The sequence below is a fragment of the Oreochromis niloticus genome, unplaced genomic scaffold (assembly GCF_001858045.2).
Source record: "Oreochromis niloticus isolate F11D_XX unplaced genomic scaffold, O_niloticus_UMD_NMBU tig00007365_pilon, whole genome shotgun sequence".
NCBI classification, from domain to species: domain Eukaryota; kingdom Metazoa; phylum Chordata; class Actinopteri; order Cichliformes; family Cichlidae; genus Oreochromis; species Oreochromis niloticus.
Genome location: NW_020328518.1, coordinates 192,501 through 214,020, shown reverse-complemented (window position 1 = coordinate 214,020; position 21,520 = coordinate 192,501). Strand labels below are relative to the sequence as shown.

Here is a 21,520-nt window from a genome sequence, read left to right as displayed (position 1 = left end):
CTAAGAATAGAGACAACAGAATATATGCAATTTAATCTTTCAATTTGCATTTTCCACCGATTCCTCAAAATGCATTATAATCAAGTGAAAACAAGGTCTTAAACCTGCCGAAGGCAATATTATTATTTACAAAAAATTTTTTGAGGAAATAACTTATTTTGATCATTGCATCCCACTAACAGTTCCATGATCAAAAAGTGTGTCTCTGTGAGTTTGCATGTCAACTGTGTTTTCATATGAATTCTGTAATTAAGGATTATCCTTTGTTTTTTCCTCCTCCCCAGAGAGCTGTTAACCACATCGTGACTGGAGTCCAGCAATATCAGGCCGTATTATTGTAACACCTAAAACAACAAATGAGTGACATGATGAGAGACATTCTGGGGACCTGGGTCAACTAAAGAGTGATGCAGTCGGGGTATTTGACCAGTTTGTTGACCCTTTCACTCAGATTGCTTCCACCCATTTGCAGGACAAGACCATCAAAGAACTGTTAAAACCAGTTGAACCAGAGATTGTTGTCACAAAACAAACAGTCTGTTACATGAAGTGTGGAGACTCCAGAGTTCTTGCCATTAAGGACCATTGTTTTCATTATATACCATTGGCGAAAAGACATCCAAGAGTGCTTGCAATGATGGACGAGAGACCAAAGCCAAAAGGGGAAACTGGACTCTCACTGAATTGCTTCTTTTTGTTAGCCAGGAACAATCAGATTATCATTTTAAACGTAAACTCCAGTTCGAGCGACTTTGAACGTTACATTTAATTGTTTTAAGGCAGAAACATCAGGTTTCCTTTGGGACCTGAACGTAGCGTTCTTACGGGAGGTTGCCGGCAGTTGATTGGAGATCTGTGGATCTGTTGTTCTCTTATTGGTTCTTTGCATCTCGTGCTCTTTCTGAGGCCTCAAGCGGGTACGCCAAGCCGCGCGTGCGCTGTGCCTCTTAAAGCGATCCGTAACAAAGACCGTAACGGAAATGACCGCAGTTCATGCTCAAAATAAAATACTGGATAGTTTTTGGATAAAGTGCACCGTAGTTAGCAGTCATTAAAATAAATTTAAAGATAAATAATGACACTGTAGTGATAATTAATATTAATTATTAATAATTACTATTACTATTAATTATTAATATACTAGAGGGTGGTGTTGACTCACAAATGAGGGAATTAGCCTAAATTAACTATGATTCTGTGTTTATGCCTGTCATGTCATTATGATAATCTTTTTCTGGTATCTGGTTCTGTCCATGCTCAATCTGGTATGGGGTTCTCTGTAATACTGAATGTGAGAGATGTTGAACCAGTGAAAGAGATGTTTATGTTATTTCTTATTTGTATTCATTTTAGAACCACATCCTTACTCGCCAGCGAGAGTGTGAGTTCGATGTGGGCTCGTTGTAAATAAAGTTCTTCAACACTCTGACATCATTCCACGCCCTGAAAGGACCTTTTTTACCAGGGAACAGTACAGAATCACGTTTCAGAGAAAGTGGACTAGGGTGTCCACTATACGATTCTGCTAAGATTAATCACATCTGCAGCATCTGGAAAGAGTTATGAGAGAGCAAAACACATTGCAATGCTGTAATTATTTCTTTTTTTGTTGATTTTACCCATTATTTGAGGTCACTGGAGTTTGATGTTAATAGTTTGGAAATCTAGCTTTTGGCAGTTACGTTTATGTGGTTATGATGTATTTTGTATTCTGTTCGAGCAACTGGTTTAAATTCTTTGAACAAACCAGATTTGGTTAAATACACCCTCTGTAAGCGCTGAAACATTTCTCTGTCAATGGCTTTTATTTGAAAACGAAATTAGAATTAGAACATTTTAATATGCTTGGATAAGACTTTAATAGTTTTGTGAAATATTTTAACAAACATTTGTGGAAATGCTCATTTAGGTTCGGGGGATGCGTCTACATGTATTCTTGTGACGTTTGAAAGTGGATGAGTGCCTGAAACGCCTCCTACACTTTTGACAGATGTACGGTTTCTCTCCAGTGTGGATTCGCTGATGACGCTTCAGATGTGATGACACACTGAAACCCTTCCCACACTGATCACAGGAGTGGGGCTTGTCTTCAGTGTGGTTATGCTGATGTACCTTCAGACTATATAGATGACTGAAGCTCTTTCCACACTCATTGTAGGCATAGGGCTTTTCTCCAGTGTGGATACGCTGATGAACCTTCAGGTCTGATGATCTACTGAAGCTCTTTCCACACTCATTGCAGGCATAGGGCCTTTCTCCAGTGTGGATACGCTGATGAACCTTCAGGTCTGATGATCTACTGAAGCTCTTTCCACACTCATTGCAGGCATAGGGCTTTTCTCCAGTGTGGATACGCTGATGAACCTTCAGGTCTGATGATCTACTGAAGCTCTTTCCACACTCATTGCAGGCATAGTGCTTTTCTCCAGTGTGGATACGCTGATGAACCTTCAGGTCTGATGATCTACTGAAGCTCTTTCCACACTCATTGTAGGCATAGGGCTTTTCTCCAGTGTGGATACGCTGATGAACCTTCAGGTCTGATGACCTACTGAAGCTCTTTCCACACTCATTGTAGGCATAGGGCTTTTCTCCAGTGTGGATACGCTGATGAACCTTCAGGTCTGATGATCTACTGAAGCTTTTTCCACACTCATTGCAGGCATAGGGCTTTTCTCCAGTGTGGATACGCTGATGAACCTTCAGGTCTGATGATCTACTGAAGCTCTTTCCACACTCATTGCAGGCATAGGGCTTTTCTCCAGTGTGGATACGCTGATGAACCTTCAGGTCTGATGATCTACTGAAGCTCTTTCCACACTCATTGCAGGCATAGGGCCTTTCTCCAGTGTGGATACGCTGATGAACCTTCAGGTCTGATGATCTACTGAAGCTCTTTCCACACTCATTGTAGGCATAGGGCTTTTCTCCAGTGTGGATACGCTGATGAACCTTCAGGTCTGATGATCTACTGAAGCTCTTTCCACACTCATTGTAGGCATAGGGCTTTTCTCCAGTGTGGATACGCTGATGAACCTTCAGGTCTGATGACCTACTGAAGCTCTTTCCACACTCATTGTAGGCATAGGGCCTTTCTCCAGTGTGGATACGCTGATGAACCTTCAGGTCTGATGATCTACTGAAGCTCTTTCCACACTCATTGCAGGCATAGTGCTTTTCTCCAGTGTGGATACGCTGATGAACCTTCAGGTCTGATGATCTACTGAAGCTCTTTCCACACTCATTGTAGGCATAGGGCTTTTCTCCAGTGTGGATACGCTGATGAACCTTCAGGTCTGATGACCTACTGAAGCTCTTTCCACACTCATTGCAGGCATAGGGCTTTTCTCCAGTGTGGATACGCTGATGAACCTTCAGGTCTGATGATCTACTGAAGCTCTTTCCACACTCATTGCAGACATAGGGCTTTTCTCCAGTGTGGATACGCTGATGAAGTTTCAGGTCTGATGACTGACTGAAGCGCTTGTCACACTCATTGCAGGAGTAGGGTTTTTCCGCAGTGTGACGCTTCAAATGTGATAAACTCCTGAATCTTTTCCCAAACTGGTCAAAGAGGCAGACATTGCCTCCTTGTTGGCTGGGAAGATCAAGCTGTTCTTCAAAAAACTCTACCCCAACCACCTCATGAAGTCTGTCTGGGTTGTTCTGGTTTTAAAGAGAAAGAAGAAAGAGACAGAGTGACAACAATCTAAAACATTGTCACGTCTGCTGAGGCAGACGGTGTGGAGATGAGAAAGTGTGTATGGGCTCAAAATGTGGTCATAAATATTTTGTACTTGTAAATCAGGATTTGTATGTGTAAAAAGAATTTGTGTGTGTGTACAAAAGAAAAAAAAAAAAAAAAAAAAAAAAAGATTTGTGTGTGGACTTAGCCAAAAAAAACCCCTGCAAGTTACAAGTACGAATTTTGACCCTATTTGTCTTCCTTTCATCTGATTGGTCAACAGTGTTGGTCAAGTTACTTGAAAAAAGTAATCAGTTACTAATTACTGATTACTTCCCCCAAAAAGTAATCCCGTTACTTTACTGATTACTTATTTTCAAAAGTAATCAATTACTTAGTTACTTAGTTACTTTTTAAAAACACGATTTACAACCTGAATAGGTGATAAAGCGATAGATCTTTCAGCCCAATTCTACTTTTTCTGCATAATTCATCATACAAAATGTAATCAAATGGAAACATCTCTTTTTAAAACTTGTTTTATTAGTTTTAATCTTTTAACTTTATGCATCAAGCAAAAATTAAATTATATGCAACATTCTCTGACTGGAAGAAATTTGTTTAACATTTAAACCTATTTTCTGCACATTCCAGCACATAAAATAAAATAAAATATTTTTTTGTGTTTACACTCACTCTTTCACATAGATGCAAGTAAAACACAGCAGAAAATAAATAAAATCAAAGACTAGCGGTCCTGTTGCTCTATTTTCACCTGTAAAGCAGGACTGGGGTAGGCGGAGGAGGTTTGCCCTGGTGCAGGTGTGCTGCAGCGGTCAGTGGAAGAATCCGCGAGTTTCTCTGTGAATTTCACATTACGTCGTAGCGCACTCGGTGCTTGCTTGGAAGTTTAGGGGTTTTTTCGCTGTAAAAAGAAGTTTTCTTCCCACGCACAACGGACACTAATGTTTTTGTCACTTTTTATGGAATCAAACTCAAAATAAGGTCAGTACTTCCACGCTTTAAACGCTGCATGCCACACTCTGTCCCGCACTCGATATATTATGATCTGCAGACAGCTGTTGTCACGAACGTCGCACTCGCTTACCTCACTGTCATGAGACGTTCTCGCAAAAAATCACGGTTTTAGTAACGCAGTAACGCAGCGTTCCTACGTGAAAGTAACGGTAATCTAATTACCGTTTTTGCAATAGTAATCCCTTACATTACTCGTTACTTGAAAAAAGTAATCAGATTACAGTAACGCGTTACAAGTAACGCGTTACTGCCCATCTCTGTTGGTCAATGTCATGTCAATCACAAATGTAACAATCCAATCAGAGAACAGATGGGTTTGGCTGTCGGAGGGGCACTTTTTTGAACTGCAGGTCCTTGAAGGGTAATACAATTTGAAGCTGGAGGATCTCTATATAAATATCCGATAGCAGCTAGGTCCGCTAACTTTCAGCAGCTGTTGAAAGGATAACGTTGTGGTATATCAGTGGTTAGAAATACCATTATTACTTTAGGATTAGTTTAACACAAAGTCAGGGCTGACCCGGGACCATTGCTGTGAGTCACAGTGCGCAGCATAAAGGTCCTTTGAAAGTTACATGTCTACTTTTTAATGCACAGATACAATAAACAATCTGCAATTTTCTAATTATTCTAAATATTCTTAACTATTTAAACATCTTTCAGTATCCTGCTATGTTTGCACACTATGTGTACGCTAATTTAAACAACTGTACTGTACTCTGCTCTGGTAACTATTGTCCATGATGTAAATATGTAAAAATTGTGCTTCTGTTCTGTGTCCTGTTCTGTTTGTATATGTGTGTTTTTGCTGCTGATACAACCAAATTTCCCCTTGTGGGACAATTAAAGGATTATTCTATTCTATTCTATTCTTTCACATCAGACGCAGGATGTGCTGCTAATGCTAACTAAAAGCAAAGGATCCAGAATTTGTTGCGCTGGCTGCTGGGCTCTGTGGGTTTTTGCAGCAGCTCTACTAGATGCACCTGCTCCTTGTCGTTTCTGTCTCTGACTTTATGTCCTCTACAAGAGTTTCTGTTTTTTTTGCTGGTTCTTCAAATGTTCAATAAAAACATGTATGCTAATTCATAACGAAGAAAGCTTTGTAATGAAGACTGTCATTTCCAAAACACTGCCCGCCCCCCCGCGGTCCGCAGCGCTGTTGAAAAGCCTGTGGAAGTCTCTGTATTAAACACGTAGACCTGTGACACAAAAATCACCAAACTCGGACGACCACAGACTGTTTTCCTTCGTGGTGATGAAGGAAAACGCTGGGTTGGCATGTAAAAGGGCATTTATTCCCTTCAAAGACCTGCAGTTCAAAAAAAGTGCAACTCCGACAGCCAAACCCATCTGTTCTCTGATTGGATTGTTACATTTGTGATTGACATGACATTGACCAATCAGATGAAAGGAAGAAAAATAGGGTCAAAATTCGTACTTGTACCTTGCAGGGTTTTTTTTGGCTAAGTCCACACACAAATTCTTTTTACACACACAAATCCTGATTTACAAGTACAAAATATTTATGACCACATTTTGAGCCCATAAGTGTGGACACAAATGCAGGAAACGGAGATGGAGTGAGAAGATAGAATAAAATCAAGCTTTTATTTTGGGCTGCAGGAAACACTACAAAACAAAGGGCAAAGGGAAATTGAGATAAACTAGCAAAACCCTAAATTGGGGAATGCTTTGGTAGACATAATTAGTGTATGAATTCTAGAGTAACGGCTGATAAAGAAAATGTTTTTGGCTTTAACTCTAATGTTTTCCTCCTTGCCAAATTTCATTCAAGTCTATTACTCTCTATCACACATGAGTACACTAGCATGTGTTCTTCTAGTGTCAGCAGGTTATAACATAACAAAAGTAATGGTTGGACTGCAAACAAAAGCCAGAAATGTAAAGTCAAAGAAAACAGAGCATGTCACAAAGCCTCAAATACGGATGTCAGCATATGTAGACGTAATCTCTGTGAGCTCAGCAGCCATTTTGGAACAAGTTCAGGCAGTTATTTCACAGCTTTGACTTAAATAAGTGGTGAGAGAGACATAACTACATTTAGATGATGACTAGGACATAAAAACTGCTTGTATTAAATCATTAAATCTGATTGAAATCAGTTAAACCTTATGAATACCAAAACAAAGACTACATTAATCTAAATATTTTAGTTTGCTATGTATGCTTGTTTTCCCCTGCCAGCCAATAAAGCTGTGATTTTGAGTTCATCCCTCGAGTCTGAGTGCCTGCATTTTGGGTCCAGCTCCTGCCTGGTTAAAGGGACTTACCTCTGCCAGTGTCAGCATTTGCTGCTGGTTCTCATCGTCCACAAACTCCTCCATCGGTGAATCAGCTCTGACAAACATAAAGATAACAAGTTAGAGTAAATGATTCATTTACTGCCATAAAACAACACCGATGTTAAGGCTTATCACTCAGGTACAAGAAATATTTGTAAGAAGAAACATTTGTGAGTAGCAATAAGAAAGATAATCCAGATAGATACTTCAAATTTACAGACATTTCATCTTAAGGCTGTGCAGTTTTTAAAGAAAAACTGGATGTGAAACATTAATTCAATTTAAATTAAAGTAAGGAGAAGTGCAAAACACTCTGAATGTCCTTTGATTCACTAGAACAACTACTAACCATCAGGTACAAATGAAACAAGTGAAGAAAACTTGTTCTTAACTCTGAGATGTAAATTAAGTGATTCAATCCTGTTTACTGGTCGCCTTCACAAAGTTCACAGAGCTCTGAAAGATGCACTGATAGTTCCCATGGTAACCAAAGTTGACTCCAATTCAAAAGGTCCCAGAAGTGAATTTAAAAGTCAACACCAAGTATTTGAACATTAAAAGACGTCATTTAATGAATTTTCCGAATTTGCAAGACAATCTTTTATACATTGTTGTTGAATTATTTGCTCTGATGTGTGACATTGTTAAAATGACTACACAGCTTCTTCCTAAAACTCATTGATCTGGGGGTAGGATTTCACTTTGGGTGTGGTCCTGTGTTCAAATGCTATATGTGTTGTTGTGCTAAGTTTTGTGTTGTTAGTGCAAGTACTAAACATGAAGCTCACAAAAAAAAGCTTGAAAATGAAAGAAGCGGCGTCAAAAATGAATGTTTCGTTTTTCCTTTTTTTATTAGTTCACTAAGGCTAAGTAACAAACATGATCAGTTAATGTCTCAACAACAGTCACTTGAAGGCACAGACCACGAAGTACAGAGAAAATCCCACTAACCGGTCAACCTCAATGAGCAAGCCCTTGGCCACAGCGGGAAGGAAAATCTCCCTTTTAGCCGAAACAGACTGGAGGACGGGCAGACGTCTGACCGACTGGTGGAGAGGGAGGGACTCACATGGTGGATACACATCTCTCACAGACGGTGAGAGGACAAAGGCAAAAGTGTCACCTCATATCAGGCGGCACCTCCAGGGCTGAAAACTGAAACCTGTGCAGAAGTGCCAAAAACTGCAATTCCTCTAACGGCCTCTGGAGCCTGCATCCAAAAGTGAGACAACCCCAGCAGCCCCCTATATGAGCACTGTTACAGTTTACAGCTGTAGCTTTTTAGCAGGCCTCACCTCTGTCGATCCAAGTGACCCACCTGTGTCACACACACTGTGAAGCTGAGCAGTGTGTCACAATGAAAGCTCCTGCTTCTTCCATGGTTTATATACACATGCTGTGTGGATCTGTGTCTGAAGGAGCAGAATACATTGGGACGCACACTCATTGTGTCCCAAGTGTCACTTTCAAACTATAAAATACAAAAATAAAATCAGCAGCGTTTGCTCTGTTGGTCTCTAAAGAGGATATCAGGCTAAATACATCTACTGTTATTAAATTAGTGCGACACACCATGATGAGCTGCACTCAGACTGATACAGCCACATAGTACGTGACAGCTCAAATAATTAATCAAGAATAATCCCCCAGATATATAACAATGCTCAATCTGGAAATGGCAAAGCCGACCACCCAAGACAGAGCAGCATGTTTGTTTCCTGCGGTGCGCAGCTCGTCCTGATGTTTCCTACATTTCCCACAGGCCAAAGCGCTTCACCACAAAGCTTCCGTTCACACGAGGCCATCCACAAATATCTGGTGATCGTAATACGGAGAAAACTAAACTGTAAAGTCGTGTGGACACAACTAAGCACTGAACAGGACCTGCTAATAGCAGCTTAGCATCAACACAAGCTAATGCTAACGTTATACAGCTGACGGTAGATTCACTGTTATAGATACGCGGCTGTAAGTGTAACTGCAGCAGGCTAAGAAAGACTAAGCTCAGTTAAAGTTATACATGCTGTTCAAAAAACTTTACCTCCTCCAAATCTCATGAACCCATACTTTACTCATAATGCAACATAGAAAACATATGAGCTCATTGTGAATTTGGTGGCAGCAACATCCCAAAAAGCTTGCAGCATGGCCATGTTTCCAACATCACCTCTACTTTCAACAACCGTCCATAAACACCTGGGAACTGAGGAGACCAGGTGCTGGACTTTTGGTAGAGCATCATTTGTGTCTTATATAAGGGACAGAGCTGCTCAACAGTCCTGTAGCTTTTCATCTCGTGATGTCACAAATACCTGGACCACAGACAGGCCGGTTCAGGACTTGCGGTCTTCCACTTCAAAACCCTGCTGTAGTGTGCAGCTGAGCAACATCCTCCTTAAACATGTAAAAGACATCATCTCCATGGGAGCACATGTTGCTCTAAAACCTGTGTATATAATTCAGTCTTGGTTCCTTTCCAAATGTGCAAGATGCCAATTCCATAGGCACTGATCTAATGCCAACCATCAGAGATGCAGCCTTTTTAAACTGAACACTGATAACAAACTTCAGATCAGACATGTAAAGCATCTCATTACAGACGATTTGCAGCCGACGAGCCTTCAAAGTCTTGGGTCTGAGTTGAGTCCGTAAGAAACCGTGTTGGCTGGTTTGGAAGCACGTAGCGAGGCTCCAAATGCTCCACCAGACCGCCGACAGGTCTCACACACCACAGCCGCTCTATCACGTGACACATACTGCTCCTATGTGCTGAGGTCATGTGTTGGGTTACGCCGTGTCGCAAGTTTTGTGAGGTGCTTTTGTGATATTCAGTAGATCGGATTACATTTTTTTTTTATTTATCACTTATACACGACCCAGTAATTTAGGTCAGTATCGGACTGATACCGATACGCAACATCGGATCGGTCCATCTCTAGTTCAGATGGCTTTTAATGAGCCTTATAAACTCTGTTAAACAGTCAGAGTGTTTCTCTAACAGCAGGAGCCTCTTTACACTCAGCTAGTGATGTTCGATTCGTGAACGAATCGTTCAATACTCGAGAATCACTTTACTGACTCGTGAATCATGATTCACAAGCGCAACTGACTCACTGACTCATCCCTGTTGCTGTTAGCAAACTAATTCCATTAGTAGAAATACATCTAGCTTACAATATCTGTTATTAATCTCTGTCTCTCTTCCACAGCATGTCTTTCATCCTGTTTTCCTTCTTTCACCCCAACCGGTCGCAGCAGATGGCCGCCCCTCCCTGAGCCTGGTTCTGCCGGAGGTTTCTTCCTGTTAAAAGGGAGTTTTTCCTTCCCACTGTCGCCAAAGTGCTTGCTCATAGGGGGTCATATGATTGTTGGGTTTTTCTCTGTATTTATTATTGTGCTATCTACTGTACAATATAAAGCGCCTTGAGGCGACTTTTGTTGTGATTTGGCGCTATATAAATAAAATTGAATTGAATTGAATTGAATTAAAATTGTGGGGGGGAAAACAACAGCCAGTTTATTAACAAAAACATTCCTTCTCTGAACTGGAAGAAAAAACCCTGAGTAGAAGCTCACATCAAGACAATAGCTCCTCGGTTCACAGTAGCATCGCTCAGCTAGCATGCTAACAGCACATCTGAGGTACTCACCCCCTCCCTTGCTGTGCTGAATCATAGCATAAGCGAATCACTCAGGACTCTCTAACCCCCTCCCTCCTGGCTCACAGCTCAAACGAGTTGAACGAATCACTGAATCACTCACCCCCTCCCTTGCTGTGCTGAATCATAGCGTAAGGCGAATCACTCACCCACTCACCCCCTCCCTCCTGGCTCATAGCTCAAAGGAGTTGAACGAATCACTGACTGACTCACTCACCCCCTCCCTTCCTGTTACGAATCACTCACTGGTCGTGTCCAAATTCATGGGCTGCATCCTCCTGAGGCCGCATTTGTAGACCGTTACGTCACAGCGACGCGCCGAAGGCTGTCCAAATTCGTAGGCTGTGTCCCAATTCAGGGGCTGTGTCCCAATTCAGGGTCTGCACGCTTGAAGTACGCACACTACGCGTACTACGTACGGTGCGTACTACAAGTACGGGAAGTGCGGAAGTGAGAGCTAGTGAAAGGGGACGGTCTAGCCTTCGTCGCGCTGTTCAGGTTGCCTAGCAACCATGATACTAACCGCGAGAAACATTACATACAGCTTTGTTTGACAGGAATGAAGGAGAAAAATGTTTTGTTGGTCATTCATTTTTGTCATGACATCACTTTGATTAGTTGAGTATCTGAGGCTGAGACCACAGGACTGTAAAACATGATAGTTGTGCTTCATTTCTGTACTGAACAGTCATTTCAAGATTAGTTAGTAAATAATAATTAGCTAATGTTGTTCATGAGACTAAAGTTATCTCACTTTGGTAATGTAAATATAATATGGACAATATTATATGTATTGTCAGATTACATATACATATATATATATATATATGTATGAGCTTGAACTCTGGGTCAAAGATGCAAGTAGCAGTGATTTATATTTCCTATCACCTTAAATCTTCACTCAAAGACAAGTATCTCTGACAGTGTATATACAGATGTATTATATATGAGACAAACATTGTTCTTTCAATATGTTGGCATTACTAAATTTGGCTCAATGCTTACATATATGTGTAAAAAGAAAATGTACGAGCTGTGATAACTGTTTCTGATAGAATGAAGAGTAGGCCGATATATTAAATATTCCTTTATTGGGTGAGAAAATCAGACCATGTCATAACTGCTTTAAGTCATACAGAATAGATATCAGAGCCTTAAACAGGCTGACTTCTGCTAAATGGGTCAAACTGGGCAGAAACTATACAAACACATAACATCCTTATAGAATATGATGTAACACTACAGATCAACTTAGCTCGAGTATATAAAGCATATAAACAATTACAGCAATATGATGCAACAAACACAGCAGTGCTACTAATCCAAAATACTCAAAGCTTCATAGAACTGAAACAAACATTTATTTTTAGCTCCATTCTGCTGCTGATACATACTTTAGGTTTCTGAATATTAAACTTGTTGCTGCCTTTCATAGTGTGTAACTTGAAGGCCCTGAGTACTTTCTCCCACACTGAAAACACTGGGATGATAACATTATTTGAACATTACCTAATAAGACTGATTCAGGACAGACAATTAGTTATGTTAAACTTTCCTAGCAGTCCTTCACAAACAGGGAACAGTCTGTCTATTCTCTCCATCTGTCAGCTGCTGCTGGCTCTTCCTCCTCCTCTTCCTCACACACTGCTGAGTTTGTCCTGGTGGATCATCAGGGGCAGTAGCGGTTTTAGATACGGGCGACACGGGCGGTTGCCCGGGGCGGCATCGTGGTGGGGGCGGCATCACGGGCATCGGCAAAAAAAAAAAAAATTGCTCGTACTCATGCTGCCCCGACATCATGCGCATATTGGGAATGTCATAGGCACCGATCGGTTTTCTATCGCCCATTTGCTGGGAGTAAGGGCGCCCTCCGTTTGCAAGCTGCGCCTGCTGCTTGCGGCACAGGGAGGAGAGGGCGGGGCGGCGGGGGATTCTCTGGCTGGCTGGAGCAGCATCTAATAACCAACTCGCAAAATAAAACAAAATAAAAACAAACCAACAAACACGAAAACACCAGACATTATGATACAGACTTTTAATTTGCACCGATGTTTTTTCGAAATTCTATAGGCGAAAAGTGAGCGCGAGAGTCCTCGGTGCGCCTGCGCGCTGCTGAAGTCAAAGTAAACTTTATTGTCATCTCCGCTACATACAGTCCAGTATATAGAGAGACGAGACGACGAGGCTCCAGTTACAGCAGTGCAAGTAAACAAACAATAAATATAAGAAGAGTAAGAAAATAAATATACACTTTAGGACTCGGGGTCAAGGGATCAATAACAATTTAAAATGTATATTTTATATTTTGTTGATTTAAAGTCTCACACACAACCCGTTTTTAAAGTTTAAAAAAAAAGAGAAAAGAAGAGGAGGAGTGTAGCGACTTCCACAGTCGCTAGAGGCTGGGGGTGGAGCCTGCCTATTTGCCTGATGCGCTGTCAACTGTACGCAATAATGCGAGAGGTGGAATTGCTTGCTTGTTTATTAAAGTGCTTGAAAAGTTTATAGAGCAATGTGATCAGCTCGCGATTCAAACTCTTAAAACATCACAGCTCTAATGCAACAAGGGGAAACTCGTTGTGCTGCGTTCAACAAAAACTACGGCTACCCAGCCCTGCTCTGTCAAAATCAAACCAGTGAAAGACAGACTGACAACCCCTCTTAATGTCCCACGTGACTCCCGTTACACATCACCATAGCCAAACAAATGAAAACCCAGTGATCATTAAAATTCAATACATTTAATTATGGCTCCTACAAGGAGAAACGAGCAAAAGATACAGGTAAGCAGATGTGTCATTGGATAATGGCAGGTCATGTATCCTAAAACATGAAGAATCAGAATACTTTCTTAATCCCTAAGGAAATTATGTGGGTTACAGTTCCTCCAAGAAGAAATGGTAAAAATAGTAACAGTAAGAGACTAAACTCCAAACAATATATACAATAATATAATATTAACTAGTCAGTGTCAATTGTTGATTTGTCCTGTTCCCATTATATGACGAATTATGATGTCTGTTTGGTAGCCGTTTGCATACTATGCATACTCTCTCTCTCTTCATATATAGGGTCATATACAGTTAAGCCCATAATTATTCATACCCCTGCCGAATTTTGACTTAAAGTTACTTTTGTTCAACTAGCAAGTTCTTTTTTGAGCAGAAATGACACAGGTGTCTCCCCAAAGATAATAAGACGATGTACAAGAGGCATCATTGTGGAAAAAAATATTTCTCAGGTTTTATTTATATTTTAGCAAAAAGTATCATGTCCAGAATTATTCATACCCTTCTCAATAATCAATAGAAAAAAGCCTTTATTGGCTATTACAGCAATCAAACGCTTCCTATAATTGCAGACCAGCTTTTTGCATGTCTCCACAGGCATTTTTGCCCATTCATCTTTAGCAATGAGCTCCAAATCTTTCAGGTTGGAGGATCTTCTTGCCATCACCCTGATCTTTAGCTCCCTCCACAGATTCTCAATTGGATTCAAGTCAGGACTCTGGCTAGGCCACTGCAAAACGTTAATGTTGTTGTCTGCTAACCATTTCTTCACCACGTTTGCTGTATGTTTTGGGTCATTGTCGTGCTAAAATGTCCACTGGTTCCCAAGGCCAAGTTTTTCTGCAGACTGGCTGATGTTGAGAATCTTCATGTATTGCTCTTTTTTCATGGTGCTGTTTACTGTGATTAGGTTCCATGGTCCATTGGCTAAAAAAACACCCCCAAAGCATTAGGTTCCCACCATCATGTTTGACAGTGGGGATGGTGTTCTTTGGGTTGAAGGCTTCTCCATTTTTATGCCAAATGAAGGCAACATCATTGCGACCAAATAATTCACTTTTGTTTCATCTGACCATAAACTGAAGACCAGAAACCTTCTTCTTTGTCCAGATGAGCATTTGCAAAGGCCAAATGAGCTTTGGCATGCCTTAGAAGTGCCTGGAGAAGTGGTGTTTTCCTTGGTCTGCATCCGTGGAACCCAACAGTGTCCTTTGGACTGTCTGCCTTGAGACATTGCCACCAGCAGAGCCCAGATTCACCAGAATGGCCTTGGTGGTGATCCTTGGATTCTTTTTCACCTCTCTCACTATTCTCCTGGCCAACACAGGTTTCACGTTTGGCTTCCGACAACGTCCTCTGAGATTTTCCACAGTGCGGAACATCTTGTATTTTTTAATAATACTTTGCACTGTAGCCACTGGAACTTGAAAACATTTGGATATGGCCTTGTAGCCCATTCCTCACTTGTGAGCAGCCACAATGCACAGCTGCAGGTCCTCACTGAGTTCCTTTGTCTTAGCCATGAATGTCCACAGACCACCTGCAGAGAGCTGCTGTTTTTCACCTGTTGAGTTGATCAAAACAGCTATTTCCAATTAATCAGGGTAATTAGGATGCTTTAGAACAGCTTTGACTATTTGGAATGGTATGGAACTTTGGATTTTCCCAGAGACTGTGACAGTTTGTAAAGGGTATGAATAATTCTGGACATGATACTTTTTGCTCAAATGTAAATAAAAGCTGAGAAATATTTTTTTCCACAATGATGCGTCTTGTACATCATCTTATTATCTTTTGTGAGACGCCCGTGTCATTTCCAGTCAAAAAATAACTTGCTAGTTGAGTAAAAGTAACTTTAAGTCAAAATTGAATAATTATGGGCTTAACTGTATGTGTGTGTGTGTGCGTGTGGGGGGGGGGGGGGGGGGGGGGCGCCAGAGGGCGTGTTCGCCCGGGGCGCCAAACAGGCTAGGACCGCCACTGATCAGGGGTGCAAAGCCTCACAGATGATGTGCAGCAGTGGGTCCCTCAGTCTGTCCTCACTCTGGACACTTGCAGTCGTCACACATGGAAATCAAATGTGTGATAAGCTGCAGGATTCAAACACAAGTGTAACTTATAAATACATGTTCATACTTTTATTCCACAATCAGAGAGAAAGAAACAGAGAGAGAGTGCAGGACAGACAGACAGGTGACAGTCTCAGGTGTATACACTGCTACAAAACAGCACAAGAGAAGGAGGATTTAGTGTTTGTGTTATTACGAGTGCTAAACAAGAAGAGTCCCAGATGGTCCAGTGGACACATGTGTGACTCCTGTGATTAAAGCATCTTTCTTTCAGCTTAACGAGTGAACCGTCAGCTCGTTCAAACACACGTTAAAGTCCGTTTGGCTCGACACCACCGAACAGAGGCAGCAATATAACATAGCTAACATTAACAGTGCAGTGAATCCTGCTTGTGCCGTCATATTCAGGACTGCAAACCGAGCAGCATCACTGACTTTCAGCTTGTTGTGTTTGTGGATATATGACTGACTTTAATTATCCATAAAATCTTCACATTCTCTGTAAGATTAAGGTCGACTATATATATATATATATATATATATATATATATGTTTAGAAGTAGAGGCTTTAAAACCAAGTTAACGCTGAAAGTACAAACATCACTAATGTCACATAACTTTGCCGACATGTGACCAACAGTAATGTTTTAATGTTCTTCGTTCTTAAACATTCGCACATAAATAAGTGACATCATATTCAGTACTTACTTTTGACAGTTCACTCTTCGGCCGCTCCCTTCTGCCGTATTTTGCGGCAAAATTATCCACACCCACCGCCGCGCTATGAATTGTGGGATATATGGGACCACGAAGCGTGCACCGGACCACGCTTGATATTTGGGGAAATCGACGGCGCATTTGGAGTACGCATTTGAAGTACACTTTGAATTGGGACAGCCGTCGTCGCGTGGCGGTGACGTAATCGCACTTAATATGCGTACTTCAAGCGTGCAGACCCTGACAGCGTGACAATAAAAGACCCTTGTCTAGCTCCAAAACGAAGTTACTGCTAAAGGCTAATGCTAGCCAAACAACCGGGTCGGTAAACCCACTGCTTGACAACTGCCATGACTATACGGCTCTTTCACTACCTCTCCCAATAACTGAGGACGTAATGGACGAGTTTCCACCTCTACCCGTCTCACCCAGCCAGTCTCCGGCGCCAAAGAAAGCGATGCATTCAAAGGTAGATAGCGTGGATATTGTTGAAACTCTATCAAAGCTAATAAACAAAAGAATGGATAACCTTACACTACAGATTGCCGGGATCAGAAAAACTGTGGACTTTGCATGTGAAGAGATAAAAGATGTCAAATGCAGAGTGGGCACTTTGGAGCAGAAAATCTCCAAAGAGGAAGAGCGTATGGATAAAAACCAGCAAAGAATCACAGATCTCGAGCGATACTCCAGACGGTGGAACCTCAGGCTGTTTGGTGTCAAAGAAGAGCAACAGGAGGATACATGGAAAGTTGCTGTTGAGATTTGTCAGGCCGTGTTGCCTGAATGTAAAAACCAACTTCATGACACCATTGACACCGTACATCGGATCGGCTCCAAACGCCCAAACAACACCAGTCCCAGACCTATTATCATCCAGGGGCCTGTTCTTCGTACCTCGCTAAGGAAGTTAGCTGGATTTGATTGTTGACGATTTCGCGTGATCTTGGATCGTTTGGTTCTCCGAAGCTCATCCGGGACTTGCTGTCATAGCAACAGATCCGTAAGCGTAAACCTGCTTGGGAGCAGGTTTACTTTATGTAAACAGGATTAGATCGCGACCACTCAGGTATGTCCGCTTCATTTATACGAAAGCAACAGCGACATTTCGCCACTGTTTTTCCATAAATAAATATTATCAATGTAACTAAAGATAATGCAGTATTTGATTCTTTTATTGATTTCATACAGATACATACAGGTCATTTCCTAAAAAAAGGGAAATGTACTATTAATCATTCTATTTCATGTATTTGATTATTTCAGATGTAATTCATATTTTAGAGTAGTAATAGTAAATTACTTCGTGTAGTCAAGATGAGAGACCACGACTATAAAAGCGAAGGTGGATTTGGGAAGTCTGTCGCAGCCATGTCCTGTCTGTTTGTACGCGAGCAAGGAAGGTGCAAGATTGATAAGGAGAGTTTACAGAATTCAGTGGATATTGCGGGATAGACGGGATCCTGAACGACTGTTTAATTACAGCAAAAACCATAATTATAATTATCTTGATTGATATTGTAATCTCAGTTTTCAACATAATTATTCATTAACTTAAACATCCCGAAGTTAATGAATTTAAATTTTTACAGGAGAATTGCTTCAACTTCAGGTTTAATTTAAAGCAAAAACAGAACAAAAGTGAGGGTGGTGTCGTAGGGCGTTAGGCTCTGATCACTGGATGGTTTTGACCTGAAAGTCTGTCTCACGAGGACAACCAGTCCATGCAGTCCTGCCTCCACGTGATGTCTGCAGACTGCAGCACAGCTGTGAGGCAAATAAACAACAGCTGTAGTTAACTGTTGAACTGAGTCCAAGTCACCATCAGCCCAGTATTCACAAGCACAATCACTGCCCCATCTTTGAAAACACTGCAACAGTTTTAATTCCTCACATCCTGTTGGATTTATTCAAACATGGACTGAAATCATTTCAATAAGGAGAGATCATTAGAAAACATGAACATGATTTATTGATGATCAGAATTTAGATAAAGGTGTTTGGCGGTTAGACTCTGATGGGCCAGCTTGGTGAAAAGGAACCCCACCTGTGAAAGGGATCAGAGCAGGAACCCCCGGAGCCTAGACGGTGGTGGTGGAGATGAAGATGGTGGCTTGAATGTAGCCTGAGGAAGGAGAAATGGCAATGGGGACAAGGTGGGCTGCACAAAGGTGTCTGCAAAGGAGAATGACAGATGCAGAGTGAGATTAAACGTATGTGGCATGAATGCTGATTGGCCTGGAGAAGGCCAGAAGAAGGTGATTGGACTAGTCCAGTGATGTCACAAACAGCTGGACAGTGTCAGAAAGTGGGAGTGATGCGAAGCTGAGATTTAGCCTCCAACAGCTGGGGATGGACAGATGTGGGACCACAGATGTTCCTTCTTGAACTTACACATAAGCTTCATGATGTTGATGATGAGGCTTCATCTGAGCATGCTAGCTGCTAGAATGGCCCAGCCAATCACCTGACCTGAATCTAACTGAAAATCTATGGAAAGAATTAAAGCTCAGAACTCATAGAAGGAGACCACAGAAGGTTTAGGACGAACGAGCCAAAATCACACCTGATCAATACACACAACTAGTTTCTCCAAACAGGAGGTGTCTTGATAATTTAGTACGAAGTATTAAATACAGTTCACAAAGCTGAAAGTGTTTAATAGTTTTTCCCTCTGTCATTTCTCAGTATTACACATCATTTATGGACATCTGTGGTTTGATTTCTTTGCATTTGATGATTGGACAGTGTTATCTATGGAACGCCAGGACTGCCATAATGAATTAATTAAATACACCATTAAATAATTAATTAAATGTGGCAATAATTAATTAAAATTGGAATTAATTAAATAAATAAATAGTTATCACACATGTAATTAATTAATTATTGACACATTTAATTAATTATTTATGTATTTCACATTTTAATTAATTACTGACACATTTAATTAATTATTTAATGATATATTTATTTATTTCATTTTGGCAGTCCTGGCGCCTGGCTCTCACCATGAATTAATTTTATCTGTCAGCCTCACCCATCAAACTCAGGGGGCGGGGTTAACGCTGCCCATGCAGCTTCTCTAACATTTGATTGGTTGCCGTGCAAAGTAAGTCAAAACAGGTCGATCCTTGATAATCCATTGCTTCTGTAGACTTGAGGCAGCCAGGTATCCCAGAATGCATTTCAAATCACAGGCAGCAATGGTGGTGGTGTAGTTTTAAAATACCCCGTTTTTCTGTCACCAACTACACTTTCAACAGTGTTTTAGCCGCGAATGTCGCGCCGTAATCTTCACATGTCTGGTCAGGTTGTCAACATAGAACATGTTTGCAAAAGTGCTCAGATGTTTTCAGAGATCTCACTGCTCTGCTAACAGTCAGCATGCAGAGTGCACCGAGGGGGTTACATCAACCGGTTTGTTTACATATTCCACTCTCCGTGTTCCACATGTTGCATTCGCATATTCTCATTTTCACCGAACGATCGTCTCTTTCCACCTGGTCTTGTGTGTCTGTGCTTCTGTAACATAAAGAACGAGCTGACATTTTTGTCACGACACCAGCGATCAGCTCAACAGGCCCTCAGTTTACCTGCATGCATCCTAGTCCTCATCTGTCAGCTGTTTAACACCTGCTGCTAATTCAAGAAACACGCCCACGTTACCTGGTGATAGTCACAGTTTAACTGGGCAGCCGGTGCTCGATATAACGCAATGTCAGCGTGTTTTTTCTGCACAAGATAAGTAAATATAGTATTTTTCCCGAGCACAGAGCTGCTGGAGCTTGTTTCCTTACAGAGCACTTTATAGGTGAACCCACTTTATCAGCGGCTGATGTCCAATCACCGCACACAGCTTTGAAACCTCACCTGAGTTTTAGCTCTCAGTGGTTAAACGCTGGACTTAATTCACTCAGGTTTTGTCTGTCGGGTCACGTTTGCTTCGCTGTTTTATTTACAACTGAGCAAATCGGTTTGGCTGAGGCTAAAGTTACGTTTCATAACTGCATAGTTTTACAGACGTTTAATGGTTCACTGGCACATGTGTTAGACTGAACTATTCGCTTTTCTTTATCTGGTGTGTTTCGGATTTAACAGTGAATTTTGAGATTAAACTGACTTTTAAAATGTTTTTTATACAAAGAGGAAAGAGAAGGCGCATTTCCACCGAGAGGAGCAGAGTTTGCAACAGCGTGTTCATCATGAAGACTGCAACCTGGACAGAAATATTATATCATCTGTTTTTAATAGTTATTCAACTGTAACCTAAGCACCAGCTATGTTAGAATTTTTAGAGTTTACTTAACTAAAAATAAATGAGGTTAACATATAATTTGTGTGATTTTTTCTCTCTCTCTCTCTCTCTTTTTTTTTTTTGCTTTTTCGGTCATGTTATGTTTAACTGTAAAAGGTTTGTTACAAACTATGAAACACATCGTGCAGACTTCTGGATGTTAGAAGAAAACTAATACTGCTCATGAATGAGACTAAAGGCAGGAAGGTGTCCTTTAAAACTAAACATGTTAGTAGGACCTCCCTATTTATATCATAGTGTATGATATAGCACATGTATTTCAGTAATGATTTCAGTGTAGTGGTGAACAGTCACACAGCTCCGTGGGCGTTATCTGTGATACTCCTTAACTATAATTTATCCAAGTTAACTTCAGTTAACCATTCAGGCAGTTCTTTTGCAATGAAAACCATAAACACCTATGCTGCGTAATGTTTACATTACAGCTGCTTATGCAGTAACCATGGTAACCACGGACTCTGAGCGGCTGGATCGAAGGAGGTCAGACAACAATTTTACATGTATGATCTTAAAACAGGACACAGCCACTATCCGTGCTGGCCTCATATCAAATGTGAACGCAGACTGAATGTTTGACGTTTGTTTTATATCTAATCTTCCTCTCAAACATTTAAACAGCAGCGAGTCTGCAGCTGAGGGAACACAAACTCAAATTGTCGGAACAGGTTCGATCGTGGATTCATTTGGTAATTTATTAAATGTATAACTGTTATTCTAATCTGCTGCTGAGTCTCTGACGCTGACGAAAATGCAGATAACACAGATCACGAACACCTGTTCAACCGATCACTTTCATTCCACTTTGATCTGCGACAAACTGAGGGTTCATCTCTGTTACAGTGTTGCGTTAGACTGCTATATTTTTGTGTTCTTTATGCTGTAGATTTTCACGTCTCTGGAATAGTTGGCAGTATTAAGGATGCTTTTCTGTAAAATCAT

At 41.1% G+C, this 21,520-nt stretch overlaps 2 protein-coding genes across 2 annotated transcripts in view; both read right to left on the bottom strand.

Moving 5' to 3' along the window:
* LOC109196096 (protein NLRC3-like) overlaps window positions 1-21,520 on the bottom strand; it is a 111,411-nt gene that overhangs the window by 34,309 nt on the left and 55,582 nt on the right.
* LOC109196101 (zinc finger protein 271-like) lies at window positions 1,585-7,110 on the bottom strand. Its single transcript, XM_019349329.2, has 2 exons — window positions 7,018-7,110; window positions 1,585-3,666 (listed from the first exon to the last, which is right to left on the bottom strand). Exons 1-2 carry the CDS (start codon window positions 7,093-7,095, stop codon window positions 1,906-1,908), a joined length of 1,839 nt encoding a protein of 612 aa, XP_019204874.1. The 5' UTR covers window positions 7,096-7,110; the 3' UTR covers window positions 1,585-1,905.

What these genes read in the sequence shown, in the direction of transcription:
- LOC109196101 (XM_019349329.2), bottom strand. Translation starts at nt 7,095, where the DNA reads ATGTTTGTCAGAGCTGATTCACCGATGGAGGAGTTTGTGGACGATGAG. An exon ending in AAATGCTGACACTGGCAGAG is followed by an intron (nt 3,667 to 7,017) that starts GTAAGTCCCTTT and finishes CTTTAAAACCAG; the next exon opens with AACAACCCAGACAGACTTCA.